At 37.9% G+C, this 16816-nt stretch overlaps 2 protein-coding genes across 3 annotated transcripts; both read left to right on the forward strand.

Annotated features, from left to right (window-relative positions):
* Positions 1 to 255: 255 nt before the first annotated feature.
* On the forward strand, positions 256 to 2285 carry LOC111575074 (fatty acid-binding protein, brain). Its single transcript, XM_023279982.3, has 4 exons — positions 256 to 416; positions 593 to 765; positions 1252 to 1353; positions 2012 to 2285. Exons 1-4 carry the CDS (start codon positions 344 to 346, stop codon positions 2060 to 2062), a joined length of 399 nt encoding a protein of 132 aa, XP_023135750.1. The 5' UTR covers positions 256 to 343; the 3' UTR covers positions 2063 to 2285.
* Positions 2286 to 5259: 2974 nt separating this feature from the next.
* On the forward strand, positions 5260 to 16224 carry smpdl3a (sphingomyelin phosphodiesterase acid like 3A). 2 transcript variants are annotated; one of them, XM_055016130.1, is made up of 8 exons: positions 5260 to 5504; positions 7040 to 7253; positions 11072 to 11216; positions 12130 to 12226; positions 12827 to 12990; positions 13242 to 13422; positions 14115 to 14239; positions 14803 to 16224. In XM_055016130.1, the coding sequence occupies exons 1-8, from the start codon at positions 5369 to 5371 to the stop codon at positions 15106 to 15108; spliced, it is 1368 nt and encodes a 455-aa protein (XP_054872105.1). In that variant the 5' UTR covers positions 5260 to 5368; the 3' UTR covers positions 15109 to 16224. The 2 variants fall into 2 exon arrangements, with proteins under 2 accessions (XP_054872105.1, XP_023135749.2); XM_023279981.3 differs by having other exon boundaries at positions 5262 to 5462.
* The last annotated feature ends 592 nt before the right edge of the window (positions 16225 to 16816 follow it).

Below are 16816 nucleotides of genomic sequence, written 5' to 3' on the forward strand. Positions count from 1 at the left end.
AAATGCAAGTTAAAAAAAACATGATTTTCGTTCTTCACTCTCTGTTACTCTTTCCTGAGCATCACTTCACCAAACCCAACTGTCAGCCATGAATGAGAGTAATTACATCATTGTGCATACAAGTGGGCTAATTTAACTTTTTTTCATGTCTAAATACATGACCCAATTTAAATACCCAATCACAGCTCAGTGAAAATCTCCTGAGCCAATGGGACGCTTGGTGCCGCCCACTTGTGTGCATAATAATAAGAGGCAGAAAAATAACACAAGAGGGTGAACTTGCTCAAGCTGCAACTTGGTCAGTGTACTTTGGAGATTACTTCGCCTCTCTAAAACCTTCACCATGGTCGACTCCTTCTGTGCCACCTGGAAACTGGTTGACAGTGAGAACTTTGATGAGTACATGAAAGCACTTGGTGAGTAACAGCAGCTCTTTTCTTTTTCCTGTTGTTTTATATTCACCCAGAAATGTGATAAATCGAGTCAGAAAATTGTTGTGCATCAGCTTAGATGGTTAATTGTGTGTTTTTTGTGAAAAAAATTACAAATGAAATGTGTTAACAGCAGTACCTCCCCTCTGCCCCTCTCTCAGGCGTGGGCTTTGCCACCAGGCAGGTTGGAAATGTGACCAAGCCGACTGTAATCATCAGCCAGGAGGGAGACAAGGTTGTGATCCGCACCCAGAGCACCTTCAAAAACACAGAGATCTCCTTCAAGCTGGGAGAGGAGTTCGATGAAACCACCGCTGATGACAGGAACTGCAAAGTAAGTGGATAGAAAAATCATCCTAAAGAGTCCTGTGGTCTGTCGGGATATACATGAAAAAAAAAGGGTATGTGTGAGTGTAAAAGTAAAGCAGGACAAAGACTTTTTGTATGCATATGAGGGGTTAGAGTGTTTTTCATGGTAAACAATCAGCGGCTAATCTGGAGACGCTGGGCACAGGGGAGGGAAGATAAAATTTAATTGTACTTTAAATCAAATAATTCTACTTGCAAATTGCACAAAATAGGATTTACTACAAGATTGTCAAGTCCCCCCCCCCCCCCCTCCCCCCCCCAAAAAAAGAGAATACATTAAAACATCTTTTTTCTCAAATAGTGGAAAAGGATTGTTTTCTTTGTTTCTATTTGAGGGTCAAAAATAAGAGTTAACATCTCAAGACCTCTGCAAATAGAACATTTGGCAGCAGTTTAATCCAAAAATTTTCCACCTCGTTTGTTTAAAGTGCTCCTCTTTCTTTCTTTTCAGTCCACGGTGACTATGGACGGAGACAAGCTGGTCCACGTCCAGAAGTGGGACGGCAAGGAGACCAAGTTTGTCAGAGAAATCAAGGATGGCAAAATGGTCATGGTAAGACAAATAGATTCACGTCTAGCGTGCTGTTTACATGACTTTAACGGAATACATTTACTCACAAATCACAAACTGTATTGTAGCCACATTACCAGAATGAAGAAATAGAAGTTAAATCCTCATCTAGTATATTTATTATACATATTTAACTATATTCAGATCAATTTCATATCCCTGGAAGCACAGATTATAAAACGATCTTTGTTCGAAACTTTATATTGCCTATCAGCTTTTCTCATTCATTACCTTTCTGTGTGTAGTTTGTTTTCTTCATGCTGCGAGGACAGTGTATAACTTATTACATGCTATATAAGAATCATTTTAGAGTTAAAACAGGTGCACGTGATCTTTTTGAGCTCCCTGCATGAATAAATGACATTAAAAGCAAAAATTAAGTAAACAAATAAGAAGTAAAAAGTCACAGAACACATTTAAAATAACTTAATTGTCTATCTGCAGCTTCAAGTGCAGCCAAGAATGTCTTTTTGTTATGATAAATGAGCCTACCAGCCAGCCAAGCCTGACAGAGCAGCCTCACTAGTTATAGTTGTTAAATATTCTCTGCTCATTCGCAGCACTGATCCATTAAACCGGCTCTGCTGGTAACATTGGGGAAATTTAGGGAACCATGGTAACCGTCTATTCTCCCCTGCAGAATCTGACCTTTGAAGACATCCATGCGGTGCGTACCTACGAGAAGGCATGAGTGCTCCGACCGACAGCGTCCCAAACTGGCCAAGAAGTGTTGAATTTATAATTATTGTTGACTGTATGCTTCTCTTTGCACTTCGTCCTCCTCCACATATACAAGGCCTGCAAGCTGCACATGTTTTGTAAGATTTTTTTTTATATGAATACATTTCTGTCATGATGGATGGATCGTCTTTGCAACCCTGTGTGAAACATGAAATAAAAACACACAGAATGAACCTTTGCCTCTCCCTTGCTGTGCTGAAATTGTTTTAGAATAGTTCCATTATTCACTATGATTGATGACGGAATTCCACCAGAAGAACATTTAATGCCTGTGGAGTGAAAACCTGGAGCTCTGACCTTTCTGCAGAGGAGGGGAACATAAGAAATTTTCTCTGCATGAAGCCACAAACTGTCACTATTATGACTGCAAAATATTGTGTTGTCATTGCACACTCAAATAATACACAGTTGTTCCTGATTATTACAAAATTATGCATGTTTGAGACAATTTTTGAGAATCAGTTCATTTCCAAAAGAAAAAGTTCTTTCTAGTGCAAATCTAGTGGCATAATGTAATAAAGCAACAGCATCAATATGACAAATTATCCCCTTAGAGTGGACAGCTTACCTCTGATTACTCCTTTAATGTAATTTAAACCTGGTTTTAAGTACTCAGATGACTACAGTTCTTACTTTCATGGTACATTTGTTCAGGTACTGTTCTCTAAAGATCAGTTCACACAAACATATTTTATCATTTGCTTTCCATGAAATCTAGTTGAGCAAATGTTGTGCACTTAAGTGCCAAAGAACTGAGATATTTAGTAGCAGTCCAGAACCAAAGTTCTTGTTACTCTGGATAAACCACGGATTTCAATGTTCACTGTGCTTGAAACAAAAGAAACACTTTCCATGAAATCTGTTGATGAAGAAAGACTGTGGACTATCCAGCTTAGATTAGGCACTGATTCTGGAAAGAGGTCCTTCTTTACAGTGACCATGATTCAATATTGTTATTAGAATAATGATGATGTGACAATGTGAAAGAGGGTTGACGGTAAAGATAGACTTACAGATTCAGATTTCTAGACATAGATTAAGCCTAATCCTAGACTAGCAAAATTTTTCAATGGAAATCTTCATTGAGTATTTCTGTAACTCTAAGACTAAGCTTAAACAATATCTTGCTCATAGAGAATTATTAACTGAATCAGCAGCTCCTAGTGCACTTTTCACAACTGTTTTTCATTTCCTTAGTTTCCACAGCAGCATTTTCCTCTGCAGATAATTTTAGCAGAAAAACTTTTAAAACAATCCATCAATCAGACTTTACTTATACAGCACTTTACATACAAATGACATGGGACGCAAGGTGCTTCATAGATGACAGGGAAAAAAATGCAATGAAAAAAACACAACCCCACCCCAATCCCAGCCCAGCGACTCAAAGACAGGGTTTGAGAAACTGAGGAACCCCTTAATAACACACATGCAATGAGGAAACACCAGATGAGATAAAATGAAATGAAATGTGATTAAATAAATAAAGTTAAAAAGTGAAAACAAAAAATGTATTATTAAAATACAGATAGACAAGTGAAGGGCAAAAGAGAAGACAAAAGTCATAAACATTCTACCGACTTAGCAGTGCAGACAGATGCTGTTAAAGATGAGTCAAAGAGAGAGTCAGTAGCAGGGCTCCTCCTGACACTTTTAAAAGAGGTAGCATGATGGCACACTAAAAATATTGGGATGGTACACCAAAAACCAAAAGACAATACTTAATTTTAGCAATTTCATTATGCTGCTGTTGTATATAAGCTAGTTGAAAATTATTTCAGTATGAGAGCTGCCATATCCTATGGTGATATTCTTAGTTTTTTGTTTTACAGTTAATGTTAGTAATTATCAGATGTGCATAGTATAATACTGCTACAGTTAAAATTTTGGCTTTTTGGATGATCGCAGTTCAAAAAGACCAGAATAAGAGATGCAGTAGATGTCATATGTCTTGGAACATAAAAATATATTAAAGACAAATCCAAAATTTGATTGTAATGTCAATATTGAAAATTCTGTGTACTTGTATGATAAAAATGTGTCAAACTACAACAACATATGATACAATAAAAGTTTTTTTATTGGTAATAATGTTGTCATATTTTGGTGGCTACTTTATTGATGAAGTGATGTTCTTAAAGTTATCATATGCACAATAATGTCACAGCTGGGAAAAGGATCAAACTTTTGCAGTAAAACAGCATGGAGTTCGTTGCACTCTCTGATGCTCATGAGTAGCTGCACAATCATGACAGTCAGGTCATTTTGTGTTCACTTTCATTCTGTACCGTTGTGGCATTTACTGAAACCCGGACATCAACCACTGCAGATCTAATTAGTGGAACTGTGGCTTCCTCTACGCCTCCTGATTACTGATCTGTGTTCACGCTGATTTTTAGCTACAGTACATATCTTCCAGTTTCCTTTCCAATCTTTGCAAAGTCTCATAATCCATTTTTTCCAGCTCCTCCGGGAAGTCTTTTCTGTATGGAGTCATGGTGCAGATAGATACAGCTTATAAGTTAAAAGCTTCGAAAGTTCTGGGGTGGTGACTCATTTTATAACTATGTTCATGCAATCAGGTTGATTGGAACCGGAACAGCTGCTCAGATTTGTGTCACTGATGTTTGATTTTGTTGCATTGAATTTCCATTTTCAGGCTTGTACAGACTTGTTCTGAAATGTCTGTTTCTTTAAGGTTTGTGGGAGAAAATACTCCACTTGTCAACGTAGAAATATTTCACTTATTGAGATTGTTTGACATTTAAGTGATATTGCACAGGGATGGATTCACTTCTGTTGTGTGCTGTAATTAATAATACTTTGTTGGGCTGTCAAAACTGTAATATTGCTTCCTATTTTACAAGATCCTCAATATGCAAAATCTTCCAAACTGTAGATTTCAAACATCAGTGTAATAAAAATGCAATATTTGTGGCAGAATTGTGTCAATAACTTCAAAAAGGAAAGACAGGAAATCATAAAATACCTCAATGTTAAATTTCAGCACTGTATTTCAGTAAATGTAACTAGTTACTTGCCAGGCCTAACTTTTCAATTCACTAAACATGAGGAAACTTTGAGTTTTCTTCCTCCTTAAGCCCCGCCCCCTGAACGCCACAACACAGGAGTCACGTGACCTGCTGGTCGCTCTACTTCCTGTTTACCTCCGAGAGCACTGACCGACTGACTGTTGCCAGCTGCTTCGCATTCAGACTATGTGATATGTTATTCTGTCGCTTTTAACACTCTGAACATGGCACAACTGTTGTGTTTGCTGCTGCTGCTGCTGTCTGGCGGAGCTCCGGTATCCGCGGCACCGACTGGAGGCAGCTACCTGCCGGGGACAGGTGAGAGGAAACTTCCCGCTAGAGACACCTCGACATACGCAGGTTTGTTTCTATGTGCTGCTGTCTCAAAGAAGTACACAGAGTTAAATGAACAGCGTAGAGTAATACGCTTTGTCTGATACCTGATCGGTTTCAGTTACCAGGATGAATAATAGGAAATGTTTTGTGTGGAGTTTTGTGATTAATCAGTAAATATTGATACATTTTGAGCCGCTTGGCTCATGTCATGCTCGCCGAATTTACACTAAGACATTATAGCTTTAAATGAAGTGTTAAAAATTACTGTGAAAGTCATATTTGGTTTTCTGACTATTCAAAACTTTGAAATTGACAGATTTTTAAACGGAGTTCAGCCTAAAACGTCTCCTCAAAGAACCTCACTCGTACATGTACATTTAATGGGGAATGGGAGTTTATGGGTTGTATATGAATTGCAAAACAGATTTAGAGATAGTTTTAATACCTATAATAAAATAGGTTACAAATATTAAGAAAATTGAAGGACAAAAGACTGCTATAAGATTACAAAAAAGAGGAAACAAATTGCGTGGTGAAGAAAAGAATCAAACAACAAAAACTACACCATATATGTTTAACATCAACAGAAGAATAAATTCACAATAGTCCATCCATCCATTTTCTTCCACTTATCTGGAGTCAGGTCTTGGAGGCAATAGGTCATTCCAGATGTACCTCTTCTCAGCAACTCTTTCTGGTTCCGAGGCCAGATGAGATACATAGTCCCTCCAGCAGGTTCTGGGTTTACCCCAGAGTCTCCCAGGTGGACGTGTTCAGAAAACCTCCAAAGTAAGCCTCCTAGGAGGCATCCCAATTAGATGTCCGAACCACCTCAGCTAGCTCCTTTCAGCTCTACTCCCAGCTCCCTCCACATGTCTGAGATTCTCACCCTATGTCTAAAGCTGAACCCTGCCACCCTCTGGAGGAAACTCATTTAGGCCGCTTGTATCTGCAATATTGTTCTGACAATACATGAGGGTTGGAATGTAGATAAACTGGTAAATCGAGAGCTTCGCGTTTTGGCACCATTCTACTTGTCCATCTCACGCTTCATTTTTGGATCACTCGTGAACAAGACGCTGAGATAATAAAACTCCTTTGCTTGGGGCAACAGCCTCCCCGCATAGAGGGAGCAATCCATCAGCGTTCGGTAGAGAACCATGGCCTCAGACTTGGAGTTTCTGACTCTCATCCCAGCTGCTTCACACTCGGCTACAAACCGCTCCAGTGCTCGCTGAAGGTCACGGTCTGATGAAGCCAATAGTACCAGTCCATTTGTAAAAAAGCAGAGATGCAATCCTGAGGTTCTTAGGTTCATATTAGTATATCATTAATGTAGTTATGATTTAAAATTGTTGCGTTTATTGTTGAAATTAAGCAAAATCTTGCCTAGTAGAATGACCTATGTTATGACACGATTCGTGGCATGCATTGCAAAATAAGATGAAACAATTTGGGATGCAAAGTTTTATCAAGGCTTGTTTTTTATCTCATTTTAAAAACTACATTATAGGATTTATATCTGGTTGTGTTTCATCCTTTACTCTCCATCTATCCAGGCAGGTTCTGGCACATCACCGACCTCCACCTGGACCCCTCCTACCACCTGGCCCCAGACCCCACCAAGGTTTGTTTCTCCTCTAAAGGGTTCCCTGCCACCCATGCCGGCATGTTCGGAGACTTCCTGTGTGACTCTCCGTACAGCCTCATCCAGTCAGCCTTCACTCACATGGCGACGCTCACACAGCCGCAGGACTTCATCATATGGACCGGGTCAGTACCCTGATGAGGGAGAGATCCATGTTATGATGTCTCGGAGCTTTTTTCTTATTATTTTTCTTTCACTTTAAAGGCTTTGTCATGCTGCTTTACTGTAAAGTTGAGGTCATACACTGATTAACTGGAAGTGTGTTGTCTTAAAACGATCAGCCTTGTGACCAGACAACTAATAGAAACAATAGCAGTGGTTTTGCAGTGGTTTCATATCCTGTTCCTTTGTTACAGTAGCAGTCATGTGTTCTTTTGAGTACATATAGCCCCGTTAGACATGCTGTCCTTCACATTCATCTAATTAACACCCAGGTCACCTTTATGTAAAAGTCGCAACAACAACCTTACTGCGTTGGACATAGAAACATTTCTGTATCACTGTCTGAAATGCCAGCTGTCACATTAACTCAAGCAAGCTACATACTTTGAGTTTTTTCCACATTTCAGCACTAATGTTAGTCCAAAAACACCACAGAGTGTTCATCAAGTGTGTATTCTGTGCTTTTTAGATGAGGAGATGGAGGATGTTTCTGTGAAATAAAGTCAGGAACTGATTTAGGTTTAGTTGATGTTAGCCACGTTATACAACAGAGGTGCACAGGACAGACGACCATTTTATGTTGGTCAGATATTCTCACTTTCATACGATGCAATAAAATATCTTAAATGTTTCCCCATTTTCATCTAGCACCGTTACCTGTTCAAATTTTCAAATTATCCCTGGCTATAGGAAACAACAGCAGGTAAAGGACACCTATTATCAAATTATATCTTATCTTTTTCATCAGGTAAAATCACATCACACTGTCAGCAAATGTGTTTTAATTGTTGTTTGTGTTTTTTTGTTTATTTAATTTTGTTTTTGCTGGGAATGAGCGATTTTAATGAAAGTGCTCATTTCATTATGTGCAAATGTTCCACTCGAAGAAGTGCCCCTATTGCTATTTTGCAGAGCATATACCCACAGTGGATCTACCTAAATCTAGATCCTAACTGCTGGCAATTGAGTTGCATTGTGGGTAACATAGACAATCATTATATGATGAGAAGAATGAATGTGGGGAAAAAGTGCCCATAAAATGTCCCTGCACTCCTGGAAAAAATGCAGCAGGGTTATATTGGTGGAATTCTTTTTGAGTGTGTCACCTCTGAGTTTTTTATTTAAAATTTATTTTCATTTATTTATTTATTTTTTCTTCAAGTCGCATCTTAACATCTACAGTGCTTGTATTTTTGTGTTGGTGTTCCCACGGTGCTTTAAAAGTCATAAACAGTTGTCACAAGTCATTGTTTTTCAAGAGGTGAACCAGTACAGTTTGAGGTTAAGTTTAGGGATTTTATTGAGTTTCCTGTTACAACAAACAACAAAAAATTATTGTGTGTTTGCTTTTATGTGTGTCAGCAAGCAGAAGTATCACTTCCTCATGTATTGTCTGGCACAAGCTTAATATGAAAACCACTTTTCCACGTTATGAACTCCTGTGGGTTTTTGGTTGAGCACCCAATGAACCTTATTCATTAAATGTCCATAACAACTGTATATGTGGCCTCTCAGTTATCTGCATTTCTAGTACTAAGTAGATTACCACCAGTGGAGATGGAAACAGCATAGGATTGACAGAGTATTTAACGGTAGCAAATAAAACTATATAGTCCCATTCAAGCACTAAAGCTCCAGGCCTTGAAAGATGAGTAGAGTTATCCCCTCACCATTAAAAGTAGCTTAAAGAGAAGTGAGCACTCTCTGTGAGTGGTGGAAACTCATGTTCACTACACTGTGATAATGACATAAAATAAGGAAGCATAGTTGTAAGTATCAGTCTCAGTAGAACTACACTCACAAGGCTCCATATTAATCTGCTGCTAATCAGCTAAGCCAGGAATTCATCGGCTTATTAAACATACTTAAGAGAACGGCTCCCACTCAAAACTTGAAGAGACTCCCCAGAGTGGAGGATTAAGTTGCTGTGAAAGCAGATTGTGGCTTTATTCTATTGTTATTGGGCTTTATGCCGTTAGTTTGCCTTTTCACTTAACAGGAAGTCCATTGTACAGTGGAATTCACAGTATGTCTGCAATATTGTGCCAGAAAGTTGCGTTTGAAAAAAAAAAATGTCTGATTTAATGAAATCAGGGTTTGTTTTCCCAGATGCAAAGACAAAGGAAATGATCATAGATTTCCGCAGATCCAAACCCCCTTTTCTGCCAGTGAACACTTGTGGCGTGGACATCGAGGTGGTGACATCGTATAAATATTTAGGTGTCCACCTTGATAAGAAGTTGGAATGGTCTAAAAACATAGACTTAATCAACAAAAAGGGCCAGAGCCAACTTTTTTGCCTCAGAAGACTTTGATCATAAGACATCTGCAGTAAGATGCAGATGTTTTATCAGTCTGTGGTAGCAAGTGTTCTGTTCTATGCTGCAGTCTGCTGGGGAGGCAGTATAAAAAAACAAGGATGGACAAACTGATTAAAAAAAAGCTGGCTCTGTGGTTAGAATCAGATTGAACTCATTGGAGGATGAGGTGGAGAGATGGAGTGAGCAAGATGGAGGCCATTCTGACAAACATGGATCATCCACTTCATATCCGCCTCAATGAACAACGAAACATCGGTGGTAGACGGCTGCTATCCCTGCACTGCAGGACAGAAAGATTCAGAAAATCTTTCTTACCATCAGCAATTAGACTATTTAATTTTAAAGTAAACACATAAGACCCCAGACAATTGAATTTCCCTTTGGGGATTAATAAAGTTATTGTATTGTATTCCTACTGGTAGGGATGCATGATACAATAGTGACTAACTGACTCAGTGACCTATTCTTCTCAGTTTAAAGGCATATTTATTCCTCCTTCCCACAAGTGTTTGACTGTAAAACGCAGTCACAGGACACGTTGAGGTTACTGTAGTAGCATGCTGATTATTGCAGATGTTTGCTAGCCTGGTCCTCGTTCATGATTTTAGTGATACTAACTACTCCTCAAGTTAATTGCTGTGATACATATAGAGGCTGTCCAACCACCACTTAATGCCTCTGGAAACTCACACTAACTGCTCTCGATCTAAAATGAAGATAGATTCAGCAACTAAATAGTTTTATTTCTCACCCCAAATGTTTTCAGAAACACATTTTTTGAACAGTTTTTTGTAAAATAAGTAGACGTTTTCATTAGATGTGCCATGTTGTTCAATTTTAGAATCCAAAAGTAGTCTAGTTGTTTGTGCCCACAGAGGCTTTTGGACGTAAAGTGTTGCAACATTTCCCAACATTGTATGCTTGACAGATGTGGAACTGGCAATGACAAATGACTGACAGGGAACATTACAGACTACATTTTCCTACAACTGCTCAAAAACTGGTTGTACATGCTGAGATGGACGCTTTGCTAATGGACCATCTGTGGCTGGATTTCATACCAGATCATGGAACATGCAAACTCACTGAGAAACTTATGTTATCAAAACAGGTTACCGAACTGTTTTTCTGAAAACATTTGAGGTAAACATTTGCCATGCAGTTGCTGAATCTTTCTTTATTATAGAAGAACAATGGTTAGTTTTTCTGGAGTTGGTGGATGGATACCTTTGATTTGCAAAAAGCAGCCAAGACCTCAGTTTTGTGCTAATAGGGAGCAGGCAGTGTGTGAACCAACTGGTCAAAGCACTTAGCTCACTGGCATTGTCATATGAATAACATTCATTTGGAATTTCCTGTCATTAATCTAAACACTGTGTACAATATTGATACTCTTTAGCCTATCTCTTGCTTATCTTCGTCTGGGTTAATAATGCTGGATTTTGTTTTCCCTGTCTTAGTGACAATCCACCTCACGTCCCAGTGGGTGAGCTCTCTACAGACATCGTGATCCAGGTGATCAGTAATATGACTCAGACCATCAGACAGCATTTCCCCAACCTGACAGTCTATCCTGCAGTGGGAAACCATGACTACTGGCCACAGGTGACTTTTTTCCACAGAGCAGAAGCAGTATCTAAAGATTTGGTTGCAAAAAACAATAGCATATGCAGGACAGATGATTAAAGGACGTAGCATATTATATAATATATGCAGAATGAAGCTTTTCTGATACTGTTCATTAGTTTAGACTTTTTAGAGTGTTTGGGTGACATTTTGTGCCAGTATTAAGGAATATGCTTCAGTTTTAACATTTAACGTGCACTACCATTCAAAAGTTTGGGGTCACTTAGAAATGTCCTTACTTTTGAAAGAAAAGCTGTTTTTTCAATGAAGATAAAATTAAATTAATCAGAAATACAGTCTAGACGTTGTTAATGTGGTAAATGACTATTCTAGATGGAAACGGCTGATTTTTAATGGAATATCTACATAGAGGTACAGAGGAACATTTCCAGCAACCATCACTCCTGTGTTCTAATGCTACATTGTGTTAGCTAATGGTGTAGAAAGGCTAATTGATGATTAGAAAACTCTTGTTCAGATATGTTAACATGTAAATAAAAGTGTGAGTTTCATGGAAAACATCAAAATTGTCTGGGTGACCTCAAACTTTTGAAGTAGTATATAGTGTAGTGTATATCTGGGACTGTGTTTTCCTTTTAATTGTTTGACACAGCATAGTTTGTTGTTGATCATATAGTCGCAATCTATTTTTTACGAAATGCCAGCATTTGGAAACTGATTTCAGTCAAAAGCAAATTTTAAATACTAGGTAATCTATATATTGAAATGACAACATTTTAGAAAGCCATTATATTCCAGGAATTTATTGTCATAATTGCTGTGTTAACAATATAATATATTCCACATTTGTAATGACATATTGGAATGTAATGTGCTGATGTAGTGTGTATTTAACTCAGGCTAAACTGTTGTTTTACATCATTACTCTTAGGATCAGATGCCGACTTCCACTAATGCCATCTACAAGGCTGCAGCTCAGCTCTGGAAGCCCTGGTTGGAGCCAGATGCTCTGTTCACACTCTCACAAGGTGAGCTACTGCCTGCCAGACCTACACAAAGTGTTGAATCAATTTAATCATAAATATAGTTTAAATAGAATTAAAGTTCTTAAAGTATTTTTAATTGGACAAAAATGACAGGAAGCTGAGCTGGGAATTTGAAATGCACCACAATACATAAACTTTATGAAATAATTAACACATCATGTTACCAACATAGGTCACGATGCTGTCTGCTAATGTTAGCGTGTTCATTCTTGTATTTAGAGCTTGTGAAATCAACAGTCCAAAATCCAGAGATATTTCATTTACAATGATAACCTGAAAAAGCAGAAAATCCACACATGTGAGATGCTGTATCTGAAAATCTTACATGACTTAAATAATTAAATCAACCACAGTTTGATTTGATCAAAGAATCAGAGCTAATTCATTAATGGACCATACTATTGATTTGAATTAGCTACTGTCATATTGATTTTCGACATGCTTGCGTGTTCATGTTAGCATGTTCAGTGTTTGGTTTATAATACCGGTTGTTGCCATGGTATTCTACTAAAGTCAAATGATGCTAATGTTTATCGTTAGCATCAAAAAAAGCTTTATTTTGTGCTTTTTCTGTTCCTGCAGGTGGTTTCTACTCCCAGCTGGTGAAACCGGGTTTGCGGCTGATCAGTCTCAACACTATCCTTTACTACGATCCTAATAAAGTCTCAAGTAACATGACGGACCCAGCTGGACAGTTTGAGTGGCTAGAGGAAACTCTGGAGAAAGCAGCGAAAAGCCTAGAAAAGGTTTTACAATATTCTGTATTTATATTTTGAATACTGGCTTTTAGGTGGTGTTTTAGTGCTGATTTTTGATTCTTTTAAATCAGTATATTATTCACCATATCTTAATACATTAGTCATAGTTAAAATCAGAGCTAATTTTTAGCTCATGAATCAAAGTGTTGGGTATGTTTACAAACATTGTATGAAAAACTAGTTGAGTCAGTCCCATTTTTCCTTGCATTTGGATTTAAATGGGGACTACCTGTCTCTAGGTGTACATTATAGCCCATGTACCAGTGGGGTACTTGCCTTTTGCCACAAACACCACAGCCATAAGAGAGAGTCACAATGAGAGGCTGGTTGCCATCTTCAGGGAGTACAGTGAGGTCATTGCAGGACATTTCTACGGTCACACCCACCGAGACAGCATCATGGTGCTGCTGAACCGACAAGGTAAAAACAAAAAACGATGTTTAAATGTGGTTAAATATATTTCTGATTATTAAAACACAGTTATTGGAACTGACTTTTATCTTGTCCAGTTTACCCAGACTGTACCATTTCAAAGTGGGCACCAAGTTAAGATGTAATTTGCATGTGTAACTCTGCCACTGAATTTTCATCAGTGCATGAAAGCAGACTTGCAGTCACCGCTGAAATTGTGACAAATTTATATACAGTGGGGAAAAAAAGGAAAAAGCTTTGACATCCATCTCATTACACTGTGCTTCTGTTCTTTAAAGCACTCGCTATCCTTTTATTTACTGTCTTTTATAGATAGTTGAAGACAGATACAGGAAATAGAGGAGTATGACATGCAACGCATGGAATCAGTTAGTGACTGGAATCAATTGCAGTGCATGATCATGCCATCTCAAGTTCAGTGATTTATATTTCTCTAAAGAACTATCAGAGCTTATCAAACAAGGTGTTTTTGCACAATTGTCTTTTGCTGCTGATCATCAGGCTGTCCAGTTTGATAAATTGTAGGAAGCTCCCAAAACTGTGCACGAAATGTTAATAACCTACTTTTCTGCTAACAGACTGAAATAAGTTAGTCGGAAGGGGATTCCTGACACGTACTGAGAGCATTCACTAGTTTGTGCAACCCACTTATGTCAGATGTGTCCTGTCTTGTTCTGTAGGTAAACCAGTGAATTCTCTGTTTGTGTCACCGGCTGTTACACCAATCAAGAATCTTGTGGACCCCTACTCTAACAATCCAGCTTTCCGCATGTATTTGTACAAGGCCAAGGATTACACAATGTTGGTAAGAAACTGTGCTACACAGAAGCACAATAGAGCAAAAACACAAAAGTCTCCATCTTACATACAGCAACTACTAAATGAGGCTATAAATCATTAAAAGGTGGTTCTAATTTTGACAATATATTCTGCTGACATATGGAGAGTAAACTCTAGAAGATAGACCAATTTGGTCTGACAGGTTTGAAGGATCTGGATCTTTATAGTTGGGATGGACCTGCTGTTTTGCTAAACTGAGATCCAAGGACGTTTCTGTAATATTTATTTCACAATGAAGCCCAACAAAATCCCCAAAAAACTACCAAAGGTTTAAACAATGCAGAAGAGAGATGAGAAATGTTCAACCTGGTGGGCATATTGACAAAATTAGGTCAAACTAAAAATGTCCTGCGCTCAAACACCTACTCTAACTTTTATCTCACTGCTCAAAGACAGAAGCAAGAAGTCCTTCTTGATGATTAATCACGGTGTCAATCAACACACAAAAACTGCTTCTTGGCATTGAAAAAGACTCAAAGACTTTTTTCTTTCTGCTCTCCCCCTTTTGGTGCTTTTCTCTCTCTGAAGGATATCTGGCAGTACTATTTGAATCTGACGGAAGCCAACGAGAAACAAAGATCTGACTGGAAGCTTGAATATATCATGACTGAAGCTTTTGGACTGACTGACCTGCAGCCACAAAGCCTGCTCCAGCTGGGCCTGAGCTTCAGGCTGCCGCAGACCAAAGCCTTTGACATGTATTTCAACCACTTCATGGTCAGCTACAACAGCAGTATCGTCTGTGAAGACTTCTGTAAGGTCTGTCAGGTGTGTGCCGTGCTCTACCTGGACCAGCTGTCCTACTCTAAATGTATTGCAGGTGCAGAATGGTAGCATGAATGCTCATCAAAATGAAAGATTGTTGAGGTATTTGTCTCAGGGATCACAATTATTTTGTTTTATTTTTAAATTTTCTTTCAATCCCGGAATCAGAAAAAGAAAAATGCTTTTTCTGCTCCTAAATGTTAAACCAACTGTGATTTTCTTTTCTATTTACAGTTTTCATCTATGATATTCCTCAATTGAATCAAAAGTTTTCCATATGCAGCCCAGAATACATATTAGAGCCAGAAGGATACTGGATTTTTCCACTTTTTTGTAGCGAATAATTATGATATCGACCTGTATTCTTTTTATATACATATTTACACAAACAACATTTTATTCTTATAATGAAAACGAAAATCATGTCTCTTCATTTTCCAGCAATTTATTTCATAAAGTAGTTAGTAGCTTACTGTGAAGACATTGCTTTACTCTGCACCACCATCTGCTCAGCTTTGTTGCTTGCTCTGCTACATGTACTGCAGGCAGTACTGAGAGTACAACAAACAATGGAGTCGCAACCACTCTGTTGACAATTTATGTGATGACACCATTTCTAAATTACCTCGTGTCTTTAATGCATCATGCTCTGTTAAAAACAAAGGGGTCATAACACAAAGTATATACCAATGAGGCATCAATGACTTGACTGTCATACATATTGAATAACCATGAAGGAAATTATAATTTTAGAAAAAGAATCATTATATACTGGTATAGTGTAGAAAATGTAATATTATAGTACAACCCTTAAGGCGTAAAAGTTCTTCTCTAACTCGTGTGTTTCTCAGTTTAGTCTTTAGCACGAATGGTAGCACAAATGTCCATTAAAATGGAGGATTTGTTGGTGCTGATTGTTTTTTAAATGATGTTATTTGTTATTTGAATCAGGTAAAGGGAAATGCAGCACAATACTTGCACAATATCTGCTGCTTGCAATTTTTTATTTTTTTTAAATGCATGAAAACCTGCATTTTTCAGCCTGTGATATTTAATCTGAGATTAAATAGGAAGCAAGTTATATCATAGAGGCATGTGTGCTTTTTGGTGGATCCCCCTTATCAGAGTCCCTCATAAACAAGATTAAAATGTACTGTTTCAATTAAAATTTACTTTACAGAATGAGCTGAAGCTCCTCAGTCCATCATGTAAGTTTTATTCCCCATATCCCTTCATGCACTAATTGTTTACACTGAATGTTTGGGGTAACCTGAATTCTGACAAATGTCAACAATACATTGAGCTGAACAGTCTGGGATGAATTCTACAGTGAAAGGAGATATGTGTGTTCCAAGGAAGATTTAAATCAAATTGTTTAGATGTCACTGCAATACTGAAATCATATGAGGCTTATTGAAAACAGCGCGATAATGGAACTGTAGAGGTCCTGTACTAACTTATCCATTGTTTATCTATAATGTTAGATCAGAAGTCAGAGAAATCCCATTCTTGGAAATGTAACCAACATTTTTTCCAACTTACATTCACATTATCTTTTCTAACTAAACCTCAGTGGTTAACTGGGATTTAAATGGTAGATTGTTTGCTATTTGGCTGAAATCATATTTAATGTTCTACCTACAATCTTACAAGAAGAAAAAAGAGTTAGACTGATTTTTATATTTTTTAACGCACACTTATGTGACATGAGCTAACTAAACAATTAATATGGAGACATGGGAAGAGAAACCTGACACTTTGTACATTCTGCAAGATT

This window comes from Amphiprion ocellaris, chromosome 12 (genome assembly GCF_022539595.1).
Source record: "Amphiprion ocellaris isolate individual 3 ecotype Okinawa chromosome 12, ASM2253959v1, whole genome shotgun sequence".
NCBI classification, from domain to species: Eukaryota; Metazoa; Chordata; class Actinopteri; family Pomacentridae; genus Amphiprion; species Amphiprion ocellaris.

Excerpts from the sequence above, each read along its gene's own strand:
- LOC111575074 (XM_023279982.3), top strand. The coding sequence starts at position 344 with ATGGTCGACTCCTTCTGTGCCACCTGGAAACTGGTTGACAGTGAGAAC. Across the intron at positions 766-1,251 it reads CTGATGACAGGAACTGCAAA|TCCACGGTGACTATGGACGG; the intron begins GTAAGTGGATAG and ends CTTTCTTTTCAG. Across the intron at positions 1,354-2,011 it reads AGGATGGCAAAATGGTCATG|AATCTGACCTTTGAAGACAT; the intron begins GTAAGACAAATA and ends TCTCCCCTGCAG.
- smpdl3a (XM_055016130.1), top strand. The coding sequence starts at position 5,369 with ATGGCACAACTGTTGTGTTTGCTGCTGCTGCTGCTGTCTGGCGGAGCT. Across the intron at positions 11,217-12,129 it reads ACCATGACTACTGGCCACAG|GATCAGATGCCGACTTCCAC; the intron begins GTGACTTTTTTC and ends CATTACTCTTAG. Across the intron at positions 12,227-12,826 it reads TCTGTTCACACTCTCACAAG|GTGGTTTCTACTCCCAGCTG; the intron begins GTGAGCTACTGC and ends CTGTTCCTGCAG.